The sequence below is a fragment of the Calonectris borealis genome, chromosome 22 (genome assembly GCF_964195595.1).
Source record: "Calonectris borealis chromosome 22, bCalBor7.hap1.2, whole genome shotgun sequence".
Lineage (NCBI taxonomy): Eukaryota > Metazoa > Chordata > Aves > Procellariiformes > Procellariidae > Calonectris > Calonectris borealis.
In genome coordinates, this window is record NC_134333.1 from 1,584,070 (window position 1) to 1,597,239 (window position 13,170).

Here is a 13,170-nt window from a genome sequence, read left to right on the forward strand (position 1 = left end):
AACTGAGTAAGACTTCTATTCTTGTGCAATGCACTTGCCCTCTGTTCACTGCTGCTTGATTTCCTGGAATACTTTTTTTATTGTAATAATAGTATATGACCAGTATTTCATTGCAATGCATTTATCTGAACAAAGACTATTTCTTACAAGAAAGTAAGGAAAATTGTACATAGAATATGTACTTAGATTGTTCAAGAAACAATCAAAAATATTTTCATGTATATTGTGAAGTTGTATGTTCTGCATTTTTTCACCCAATCATGAATATTCCACATGAAAACATGAAAAGCAGAAACATCCATACATAAATTCCCTAGAATACAGTAGAAATCAGAAACTTAGAATTTAACTGAACCCTTAGTAGCATGAACTACGATAATAGACAAAAGAAGCCTTTCTGTTGTTGCTATTGCTGTTGATTTTATAATGCATGTTCACTGCTTTATTAGTTGGCAACCACTTTGGTTCCCAAGCAGTTATTACCTTGAGAGACAGCATTGTCATTTTAGTCACATGCTCATTATTGATATTTAAATTTCCTTCTTTGTCAAAAGCAAAAGTCAATTAGTAAGTTGACAGTATCTGCTTTGTTTTTACATTTCTCCATAAAAGAAAAGAACCGTCTAAGAAAAGGACAGCTGTGAATTTCTCATTCTGAAAAAGATGTTGTTGACTAATCTGTTGATGGCATTCTTCATCTCTGTGTTCCTCAGTGTGTAGATTAGGGGATTAAGCATTGGAGTGATGAGTGTGTAAAGAGATGACATGGCTTTGTCTACCACAAGCTTTTCGAACGGACGTGCATAGATGAAGATGCAGGGTACAAAATGGATGCTCACAACTGCAACCTGAGCTCCACAAGTGGAAAAGGCTTTGTGCTTCCCCTCCGTAAGATGTGTCCTGACTTTGACCAGGATGACAGCGTATGACACAATCAGGACAATGAAGATGAGGCTTGTAAGCAGTCCACTATTGGACACCATGAGTAGCTCAACTACATAGATATCTGTACAGGCCAGTTTGATGACCTGTGGGATATCACAGTAGAAATTGTCTAGAAAATTTGGTCCGCAGAATGGCAACTGAATGACCAGTGCTACCTGCACAATAGAATGAAGAAACCCCCCTACCCATGCTCCTGCTACCAGCCCGAGGAGAACATTGGGATTCATAATGTTTAGGTACTGCAAAGGTTTATGGAGAGCCACATACCGATCCAGAGCCATCACTAAGAGGAGGATGGACACAGCACCTCCTGTGAAATGGAAGAAAAACATCTGTGTGATGCAGCCCTGAAAACTAATGGTCTTAACCTCAGACAGGAGGTCCCATAGCATCTTGGGCAGAGTCACTGAGGATTCACTGAGGTCTATGAAGGCTAAATTTCCCAACAAAAAGTACATAGGCTTGTGGAGCTGTTGATCTGTGATTATTGTGGTGATGATGGTGACATTTCCAAGCCAAGTCATTGTGTAGATTATGAGGAAAGTTGTAAAGAGAATATACTGCAGCATGGCACTTTCAGTTAAACCACCAAGGACAAATTTCTTCACAGTGGTGGTAGAATTCTCCTGCTCCATTGGCACCCTGTAGCATGGAATCAACAAAGATAACACCAGGTGAACTAGTTATTACTCATTGACATTTTTATTCAGAAGAGACTACTTGATCTTCTACTGTTATTCATCAAATATGATAGGCCATTGAATTTCTTCAGCTCCTTTTCTTGCATAACAGTTTGCGCCTGTAGAAATCCTCTTTGCAAAAAGTCTTCCAGTATGTACCTGAAAACAGTCAGCCATGAGACTCATCTCATCTGAGTCTAAACAGGAGGTTTCAGTTCAGAATTTCTACACCTAAATTTACATATCTGCACTCTAGGTGTCTTCATATAAGTCATGCTTCTAGTCTTTCCTTATAGGCAAAACAGGTGAGCATAACTTGACTAAATGTAGGTGCCTGGTACCATTTTAGAAGTCCATGCATAATCCACCTGTAGTCACAGAGCTGAGAGATGTGACACAGCATCTGTGGAAAACCTTTGCTGCTCTTCTGGAGCAGCAGCTGGAGACAGTTGGCATGTATCACCGTGAAATCTCATATGGCATTACACATCCGTGTTTAGTCAGCTGAATCCCATTCTGGGTGTTTGTCAATAAAGTCAAGCAAAGACAGGATCATGATAATGCTCTCCCTAAAATAAACCACACTGTCTCAGTTGTCCATGTTCCAGCAAATTCAGTCTATGGAATGGATTCAACTGACATTTCCATAGCGATGTCCTGTATCTTCCTTCCTTTCTCCCTCCTTCCCTCCCTTTCTCCCTCCCTCCCTTCCTTCCTTCCTCCCTCCCTCCCTTCTTTCCTTCCTTCCTCTTCCTCATTTATTCATTCATTCTAATGATTCTCCATGCAACTGCAGACCCACTCGATTTATTCCCCATCTGGTAACATAGCTACCTTTTTAATCACACCAAGAAGACCTCAGAAGGGCTAGAGAACTATTCTGATCCTTGCATTTATGTCAGCAGGAAGGCTGAAATGACATACCTAGCAGATTCTGGAGTTTCTTCTCCTCTGAAACTGGACTGGTTCCTTGCCTGTGATATGGATGAGGAAGAGCTGTGATGGGAAATCTTCTCTTGGGAAAGCTAGCTTTGAAATCAGCTAAGATGATGTGAGGTATGGATTCTTCAGATACAACAGAGCCATTTGTATTCCAGAGACATTTGTTATTCCTTGCAGAATTTTTGGGAGGCTCAAATTTCCTGCTGATTGCTAAAAAGATTGATTGCGTTGCAAATAACAGTTCACTTTTATGTAACACATCAGACACTAAAATCGACAATAGTTTATCTCCAAGGACTTTATAAATATTGTGGAAGCTGCAAGGTATTTGTCCTCAGTGTTCCTTGTTCTTATTGGAAAATCAGAACTGTTTCTTCAGTCTCCATCCTCAATAGAAATACGCTGGCACTGGGGTTTTTACCCCTGTCTTCACTGATGCAATTTGCCTGTCAATATTTTGATATTTGTGATGTACAGGCCTCACCTTAGCTAGCTTCCTAAGCTGCTTTCACACTGAACACAAAGAAACAATTATTTTCACAGAACAATGTTTTAAATACCTTTTGGGTGTTTACCCCAGAGTAATATGAAATCAAGCTCAGTAAGTACTGCTTTCTCCTGAGACCGAACAATCGCACCTGAGGACTTGTCAAAGATTGCAGAGGTGCAACAGGTAGCTGTCTTGCTTAGTAAAACTGTCAGAATTGAATATGTGATTGGCTGGTTTAAGGCAACAGTGAAGAGGGTGCATGCCACATAACTTTAAGCCCTTAGCCACTTTAATTAGGAGTGCAGAGGGTGAGCGAGTGAGCAAGTACACAGGCAGGCAAGCAAGCAAGCAAGCAAGGTTGTTCACTGATTTTTTGTTTTTTCAGGCAGTGAGATCTGCTAGGTAGCACATTTGAATGCAGAGAGATAGGATTCATCTCACTTACTTAAACATAGCTGCCTAAAATGTAGTTGACGAAGTCTACCGACGTTGTCCAGACCCTATCTGTACTCAATGGGAGCAGATACTTATCTGCAAGGAGAATTTACCTCATGACAGTTGTCCAAGACAGGTCAGATGAATCACCACAGCTGCTGATGTAATTTCAAAAAGGGGAGTAACATCCATTTGTCAGAGAAGGAGTAAGGGGGCTGGAGCTCAGATTTCTCTAGCCCTGGTCTAGGAGATGAGCTATTCTTTATCTAGTGCACAAGACAGCAAATATCGGATTTACCTCACTGTCTGGAGGTGTTTTAACATTTGTCATCTTAGGCAATATCTACAATTTGCCAGCTGAATTACCTGTGTGATTTGCCTCCAATGCCTCTTCCCTGGGATTGCTCATGCTTCATGATCCAAGTCCCTTCTCAGGTGGGATGCTCTGAAGCCTGGTGCAATTCTGAGGAAAGTTCATTCCACTTTCAGTTTTGTACTGGCAGTAGGGTTGACACCACACAACCTTTGACTCTTTTCCCCAGAAACAATCTTGCAAAGCTATCCTTGAAAAGGTAGGACTGAAAGAAGCCTTTCTTTACAAAAAAATCTTAATTACTCTAATACAATAGCATTAGTGTGATTAGCCTAAATCACTTTAAGGGACATTGCATTTCAAATGGTAAAAGCCTTTAAATTCATGCCTGTTTTAAAGATGTTTCAGGCTGTGCTCCAAGAAGAAAGAGACATCCAATATCATTCATCCATTTAGAAGAAACCTTTTTTATAACTGCTGTAGGGCCCTCCCATACTATCAAACACTACCAGCAACACACTGTGTTCCCTGAATTCACTCCTTCTGCTCCCTGTTTCCGTATGCCACATGTGCATGAAAGATACTCCAGAGGAAGAGCTGGCACAAACAGGAACTAGTGCGATAGACAGCGAGACACGTCGTCAGCTAGTGTAAATCAGAATTTCACCTGTGGGAAGGAGCACTGATCTTTGGTATTGAAGAAACACAGCCATTGATTTTGCTGAAGCCTGGCTCACTTACACTTATGCCATCCTGTCTCCTCTATAAAGAAGGGGAGTTCTGGTTAAATTATGCCATTTAGTGGATCACAGCTTCACAGGCTGTAGCCAAAATAGACCAAGGCAGCAGTTTGTGGCTGGATTCATCTCCCCAACCCCAATATAGGAACTATTGATTCTAACATGCCTAACCTGATTTCAAGCTGATATTAAGGTATTAATTTTATGTATTTTTCCTGTGCCTTGAAGAAAAAGGCATGGGACTCTATAGGAGACATTCCCTTCATACATGTAATGTTGATCCAAACTCCAGCATATAGTATTGAGATTACATGAGGAAAACAGAGATTTTGGTGAATATGTCACAGAAAGCAATACGGTGCTGCTGTCCCAGAGCCGAACTCATGCTATCGACAAGAATAAGGAAGAAACACAAGTTGCAAAGGCATTTTGTTGGCTCTACACCATCCTTTAAATATTAACACATATCTATCTATATATATGCATGTATGTATGTGCATCTGTGCATGTGCATACACACAAAACCAAGCACAGCCCACTATCTAAAGTAAATAAATGTACTGTATTTGTGACATGTTATATAATGTTTGTAGTGAACACAGTATCACATTTTGGTTTAAAGGGAGACTTAGTAAAAGTAAAAAAAAAAAAGTGTAAAAGGCAAGGAAGTCAATTTCCTTACATTACTGAAGACCATATCTAAAAAGTGTTTCACTTACTGTGAATGCATTTTCATGGAAGAATGCATTTTAACAAAAGAATACATTTTAACATTTCTTTCCATTAATCATTTTCAAAAGTGTTTTACATATTTAATATCTAATTAGTTATCTTCTTCTGACAATAATTGGTACTGATCTAAATGATATGGTCTTGGGGCAAGAGAACAGATTAACGTTTTTCTCAGGTTTCCTGCTAAATAACTTTTCAATGACTGCACACATCTTTTTCTGATTGTTCTTTTGTCTGTAATTTCTTTGAGTCCATGTACAGGCAATGCAGAAAGGTTGGTAGAAAAGGGCAATTCTTTCTACCCTGTAATATAGAAGAGTTGAATCATAGTGTGGAGGTGCACATCTCTCTCCACTGAGGTTCTGACTGATCTCCTGGGATCCAGCTGAAATTAGTAGGGTTTTAAGTATTTACGGAAGAGGTAGGTGTCTGTGGTCCAGATCAAAATCATATTTAAGAAGTCTTATCCCACCAATTCCAAATGCCTTTCTTGATCTGGGCTGCTGAGCTCCTGACATGCTGACACGGTTTACAGTTCTGTCAAGATCACCTCCTTGTACCCTTCTGTTGGAGTAGAAAGTTTGTCGGCTCTCATACACTTAACTGTAAACAGTTCTGGGCAAACTTTACACCTGTGTGTACACAACCAATGCCAAGTACAATGAGGTCCTGTTCCCATGATTCCTTTTGAATATTAGCACTAGTGTTGACACTATAATATGGATCAGTAATAATTCACTAGTAATAATTTACATTAATAAGGAAAATGTGTGCTTTTATAAATAGATAGCAATATTTAGCGTCCAACCTTAATTGTAGTGGGATTAAATCTGACTAGCTGATTTAAGCTTCTTTTTTGTCCCATAAATTTGTCTCATAATATCTCATTGTCATCATCATGTTGTTTTTCTTCTACAAGCAGTAGACAAGTAAAGTTTCCTGTGCCACAAAAATATTTAAGATTTTAACTTTAATTAAGATTTAATTAAAGATTGTACTCTTTACACTAAGAAGACAACAACAGGAGTAATTAGAAGGCATTGCAGACAGCAAAAGGGGTGTAATGTGTATATAGTTTGACCTGACTCAGGGCACCGCTAACAAAACAGCAACATGAGAAATGATAGGACACTATTGATAACAAATGGGGAGTACGAGCTTAACAGAACTAATCAACAAGGTAGAAATTACCAAAGCAACCATGTCACAAATATCAAAGGAGGCTTTAAATGTAGAAAAACCTAGGCTAATGAGGAAAGGGTAAGGAGGGGTGGGCATTTTATTTGACAGGGGTAGCTAGTGGTAAAGGGGAAGAACTTGAAAAGAATATCAGGTGAAGCATTTCATGTAGTGGGGGTTGTTCAGTACATCTGTCAAACAACTCTGCTCCTGATCAGTGGAATTTGGAACAGGAGAAGAAACCTGTTGCTGTCATAACCTTACTTGTGTCTGACACCTTCATGGTTGAGAGACCTGGTGTCTTTTTCTTGAACTTTGTGAGGGAACACCTAGGGGACAGGAAAGGCATTGTGACTTCCTGGTGAAGAACTCTCTTTTACCGGCATCTTGTGCTGCTTTAGATGCTCTGGACTGCAACATGAACAGGGCTAGTAGATACGGCTTAGGGGCTCCACAAGATTCAGCTCCTGTACACTAGGAGCTGCAGGCCAAGCTGAACATACCAGAACATCTCAATGGAATCGCCCTTCTGACTTTCAAAAATGGCTTAAATAGAAGTGTTCTAGGGTATCAGAGCCATTGCCATGGTTTGGGTGATACAACACAGGATGTACCATATACCTTCTGGAGCAGCAGCTGGAGACAAAATGGACTAGCCTGGGACATCTAAAAGGGTCCTAAGTTCCCAGGAAACATTATTGCCCCAATATACTCTTTGAGTAATAAAGAGAAGTAAGCACGTTCAAAGCATTTTTCAGCTGAAAGATAGTCTGCTTAGCATGTAGGGATTCATGCCATAGAATTGCCAACAGGATGTCAGAAATGTCCGAATCTCCCCCGTGATACCAAAGGCAGCTCAGACCACTTGTCTAGAATGTTCAGTAACTTTCAGTGGACTTTTGTCCCTTGGATTTGCTAATCATACTCTGTGTCCCTTGGAACTTTTGTCATTAACAGCAGCGAAGGGAAATAACACAGGAGAGCTTTTTTCTGTTTGGCATCCTGTACGTGAAAGATCACAATATCCTGCTGGTATCAGCTCACTACCTGTCACTACAACACTGGATTGAGCCTATCTCTTTAGATGTCGTACAATTGGGTGCCCTTTACATACAATCAGTGTTAAAATTTTAACATTGAGATTTTTTTTAACATGGAGGGTCATCAAGACGCTATTGTGATAATACCCATCACTTGGGATCAGGTGACCTCTGTTCCACAACCAGGACAAGAAGTCTTCCAGGAGCCAATGTTCAGCCTGAGACACACAGTGTCACCCTCCAAAAGAATGCTTCCCTCTCCCTCTGCCCTCTCCCCCACATAATCCTGGGGTTTGGGGGAGAGCTACTCCATGGTACCCTAGTGGAAGAGCTTCTAGACTAGCCCATGACAGCCTGCACTGTGTCAGCAGGAGGATGTACCCACAGACCCATGGCCCAGGCATCTTTGCTAACCCATAGACCTCTCTGCTTCTAAGTGTATGCAGATACTGTCCAACTCAGATCCTCCTGTCTTCTAGGGAAACAAGGTGTTGGTCCCATCCTTGCTCTGCCCCATAGTCCGCACTGCCCTCCGCCCACTTGGAAACTTAGATGTCTGTAACCCAGCGATCCCGCTGTGTCGTTAGAATGCAGTTTATTTGGACTCCCACTGTTCTACTCCACTGCCTTCGCGCTGAAACCGGTCCTCCCTTGCTTTGAACCTGTGGTCCCCCTGTTTTGCCTTTAGAAACCCCAGGCATCCAGGTTGCCCTTCTCTGCATCCGTAGCTCTAATCTCTAGGCTGTCCTGCCTTCACAGGTCTGTGGACACCTTCTGGGCTGTTGTGGAGTAGGACTTGTGAACCAGGGCGAGGAGGTGGGCTGAGAAAGGGAATGGACTAGAGCACAGTACTAGCTTGTGAATAGGGAAATTTGAAGAGAGGTTTTCGTAACTACAGGAAGGGTGTGGGGCAAGTGCTGGCTCTGTGTTTTTTTCTGTCCTCTCCAGGTGGCTAACATGGCCCCTTCTTCTCTGCTCAGGTCTTGTCACCCCTCACCTCATGCAAACATGATGCTATGTAGCCTTCTGACAAAATACAGCAAGCTCAGCAAACTGAGAGGTGGGATGAGAAGAGTGATCTATGTCTGGGGAATACAATCCCACTCTCCCACCTACAGTCCCCACGGCCCCCGTGCTAGGAAGTAGATGGGCCTAGCGAATGCTGAAGTCCCTGCAGTGGATGTTCCTGCGGCCCCCATAGCATGGCAGACGTGGTGAGGAAGGAGGGCAACGTGACCACTGCAGACTCTGTGGCAGGGGATCTTCATGGCCATTAAGGCTCCTTTCCATGTTCCTGGTGAGGAGGGGGTGCTGACACTGTCACCCATCTCACAGTGTATCCTACAAAAAAAAGATTTTGTTTTTCTCATTTCTTGTATCTTTACCTAGGCAGGTCGGCGCTCTTGCTATTCTCTCCCTCCTCAACGTTCCTAGTGCCACTGTGCCAGATCTCGTTGGTTATGGTGACTCACAGCTTCAGAACCCATATGGAGACAGAGTACTTGTAGAAGAATACAGGAAAGCAGCCTGTGGAGGCCATGTTCACTTTCCACATGGTCATTGATGCTGCTGACTACTCCTTTCATGCTCACACGGCACACAGCTAAGACTGCATGCGAGAGAAGAAAGTGCTGGACCTAGAAAGGGATATTGTAGGGTGGAATTTGGGTGGAAAGGGATGTTATGGGATGTAAGAGCAAAGCCACCGGGGTGCAGACTGGATGCAAAGCCTGGGAGTGATGTGCAAGATTGTAGGGTCCCTTCTGGCCATGATATTTTTTCCCATGACAGACCCAGGAATTGAGTGGCGTTCAACCAGAAATACGGGTTTGTTGCTTGGGATGACTGAGAGGAAGCCTTGAGAATTATTGTGATATAGTGGGACATCCCGTAGCCTCTTGTACTCATACATAGTAATTTTGGATGTTACTTGTTTCCGTATTATGAAAGAAGGGAGCCAAGTACTTGGAGTGAAACAAGAGGACTTCAAAAGGAGGAGATGTCTTTCTACAGCTAGAGTGGAGCCTCTGGGGCTGTTTCTGTCCTTGTACAGATGCCAAAGTGTGTACTGAGTGGGGTAATGCAGTGCTTTTGGGTACTAGCAGGGTCTTAGCTGTTTCCTCTACTAAGCACAATGCTGCTGAAAGTGTGCTTAACCACAGCTCTGGAGTGATAAAGGGAGGGATGTGAGACCCATTGTTTGTCAGAACTGTTGTCTTCCCGGGGGAACTGGTTCCTTCACAGAGATTCAGGTAAGAAGAAGAGTCTGTCTAAAGTAGCAGTTCAGATTCAATAAATCCTTCTTCTTCTGGCCAGCCAGACAATAAGAAATGCATCTCTCCCTTGCATGAGTGGTCAGGGTGGTCTCTCTGCAATTCTGCTTTTTCCTTTGCCATCTTTGAATTTTTCTAGCCCATCACCACTCCACAAAGGCACATCCTTGCCCAACCACATCCTGCTCAGATGATCCAATATGAGAAAAATCTCCATATTTCAATACCCTAAAGCATTTTACAGCTGTGAAGCAAACACTTTGCTGAGGTTTTCGAGGACGGAAAGAACAGAAAGAGTGTGAATAGATGGGCTGGATTTAGAATCTCTCTAAGGATCCTGAGATGGCTCCAGGTTGGTACTGGAAACCCACGTGATCTCCCCTTGGATGTTGTGATGCCTCTGTTTCTGAAAGGCTGGGTAAGGCTTTGGAAAGGCAGTTGTATCTTCTTGCTGGCTTGACTGGAGGAAGCAAAGGAAGACGGGGGATAGCACTGCTAGCCAGCAGGGACTGAGATCTGCATTGCATGCCCTGTGGACCCTTCACCTGGGACAGCAGGTTCCTGTGGGAGTGGTGCCCCCTGGAGCTGAGCTGAGCTGTGGAGTAGTAGCAGTATCTTCTCTCTGTCCATAGCCCAGCAGGGTGCGTAACCAAATCTCTGCTTGGCCACAGGCAGAAACGGACCCCTGACATTTTTCCAGCATAGTGTCTTCCTGAGTGAGTGAGTTGTGTTGGTGGGAGTTTGGATAAGGACACTTCAGATCACCCTGACATCAGCATTTAAAGGTCCCCCCGTAACCCCCCTTTTGCCATCAAACACCCACCCTTCCTTCCACCTATTCCTCTATCCATTTGTCCTTCCATTCATCCACCAATCCATCCATCCATCCAGTAGGCATCAGGGAGAACTCTGTACTTCTGCTTTCTGCCCTTATCCCTCAGTGAACTTTTGTGCCCTGTCCACTTCTGTTTTGATACACTCTGAAGACTCCTGGTCCTGCCCCAGCCACCACCTTGCTCAGCCTGTCCCAGAGAGTGTCATCTCCTCATTCTCACACCCAGGTGTTCCATGCTGTGCCCAAGAGGGCTGCATGCACAAACGAGTTTGAACATGTTTTTATTGGTGGCCAGAAAGCAGAGCAGGAGGTAGCACTGTTGGGCAGCAGTGGGAGGAAGGGAATAATGTGAAACTGTGCGTGCTTGGGACCTGCTTTTCTACCTTGCCATGGAGACATTCCTTAGTGCAGAAGCCTGTGCGTATGCCATGAGGGCATCGCTGACCCCATTTCAACTGCTCCTGGAAGCCTCTGAGCATCAGCAGGTGTTTGATGCATTGTGGAAATGGGGCACTAAGCATTTTAGTCAGAGGAGGGAGAGTCAGAGAGGTCTTGGAGTGCAAACTTCCTCAGCTCTTCACGTATCCAGGGTTCAAAATAGGAGATTCTTGTCAATACTTCAGGGAAGATGCAATATTTGTGTCCATAAGAAACACTGCCATGAGCCTTCCCATTGCAGACTAATGGGCCACCAGAAATACCGTGTGAGGTAAAATGGGCCACCAGAAATATCCTGTGAGGTAAAAGGGAGGAGTCAGACGTGTCAGAGCACAGCTTCCCTGCCCTAAGGAAGAAACTGGCCCTCTTGCCTCCCTACGTGTGAAGAACCTCCTCTTTCGACCATCTCCCTCCAGGCCCAGCTCCACAGGGCTTGTAGCTGCCTCACTGCTCCTCTAAGCCGATCCATGAAGCAATTCAGGCCTGGTGTCCGTCTGAGGTTGGGAAACTGCCTTCACAACCCTGAAAAGAAGAACATAGTCCTACTTTAGACACATGGGAATATCCGAGCCATCCCACTGTGCCAGGAGGATATGGCAAAGGATTTACATGAGATCTGGAGCCTGCTGGAGCAGTGGCTAGGCTGGGTAGAATATCCCCAGGTATGCAAAAAGGCACACGATGCTGACAGCTGGGGCAACTGCACCCTGGTTCAGGGAGCACATCATCTCCAGAGCTCCTGAGAGGAGCCTCCACACATCATCCTGAAGAATCTAGTTCATTTTAGTTGCCTTCGTCCCCCACTTGAGAACCAATCTGGCTGTCTGGTCCCAACCTTGGAGCCCAAAACAACACTTGCATGGAAGGTTGGTTTTTTGCCATTCTCATTGCCAGCACAGATCATGGGCACAGGCCGACAGTGTTTGAAAGCCGTCTCACGCATTTCCTCATGCTGCACCTTCAGGTCCATCTCCATCAGCACACTAGTCGTTTACCCTGTTATCCATGTCTCGCCCCAGCCAGGCACTTCACATACAGTTCCTGGTAGCACATCCTCGTTGTGATAGGGCAAGGGGATAGAACTCACTTTCTTATTCAGCTTGGCGTTGGGCTGCCAAGCAGAGAGAGCATAGGGAGTGGGAACAAGTTCATGGGGTTGGGGAAGTGAGCAGGGGGAGATCCCTCAGATGCCAAGGATGTGGGGGGGTGTACCTGCAGCAGCATGATGTCATTTACAAGGCTATCTCCTGAATAGTTGGGGTGGATGACCCAGTGTCCAACGTGGAAATTCTGCTGGCTCAGCTCTTTCCTATTTACATTGTGGGCTCCCAGGGTCACAGTGACACTCACTTTCCTGCCAGGAAACACCAACATGTTCCAGCTCTTCTGAAGACAAAAGGGAAGCAGAGAATGGGAGACACCAGCCTCTCCTCTCCAGCAGTAGCTCTGACCTCCAGCAGTAGCTCTTGGCTCTCATTGTCTCTAAAATGTGAGAGCTCAGCCAGGTGGCCTCCCCGGTTCCATAAGACATTAACTGTTAGGATTGGGGATACGTGGAGGAGAGAGAAGGGTCCTTCCACTATGTCTCTGTGCTTGGCTTTGGGCTTTGTCCGAGAAGCAAGAGACACTGTCTGTCAACAGCTACACAACGGATGGCTAAGCTGAGAAGCCAGCTCTGACCCGTAGTTTATCTCACGTGACTTTCTCTTTGATTTTGGCCCCTTGCAGGCTGAGGAACTTTACTGCCTGCAGGCTGGAGGGACTTATTATGGGATGCCAGGAGCAGCATTTTGGGATTGGACAAAAGATACTACGGGATGTTTAAAGCAAGCAGTTAAAGGTGGGGAAAGGGAAGGACCAAGGTGGCCTGAAGAGAAACGCATGTGGGAAAAGGCAGATAAGGGGATAAAAGGAGCTGGTCATGTATAAACAGGCTGCTTGTTGGTGCACTTGTCTGGCCATGTGCTCTGCCTCATCTCGTCTTGCCTTCTGATGAAACTCCATCTCTCTAATGATTTTGAGAACGAGTTCCCTAAGGCCCAAGCCCCCGAGAAGAGCAGGAACCATGATTCTGTTGCAGCACTGTGGGAACTGACAGACCACATATACGCGCTGTGTCAGACTTGCT

General features: G+C 44.4%; 2 protein-coding genes across 2 annotated transcripts in view; one reads left to right on the plus strand and one right to left on the minus strand.

The window, feature by feature from the left end:
• LOC142091595 (epimerase family protein SDR39U1-like) overlaps positions 1–13,170 on the plus strand; it is a 300,851-nt gene that overhangs the window by 94,703 nt on the left and 192,978 nt on the right.
• Positions 624–1,580, minus strand: LOC142091681 (olfactory receptor 4D1-like). Its single transcript, XM_075171068.1, has one exon. The coding sequence runs from the start codon at positions 1,578–1,580 to the stop codon at positions 624–626; it is 957 nt and encodes a 318-aa protein (XP_075027169.1).

What these genes read in the sequence shown, in the direction of transcription:
- LOC142091681 (XM_075171068.1), bottom strand. Translation starts at nt 1,580, where the DNA reads ATGGAGCAGGAGAATTCTACCACCACTGTGAAGAAATTTGTCCTTGGT.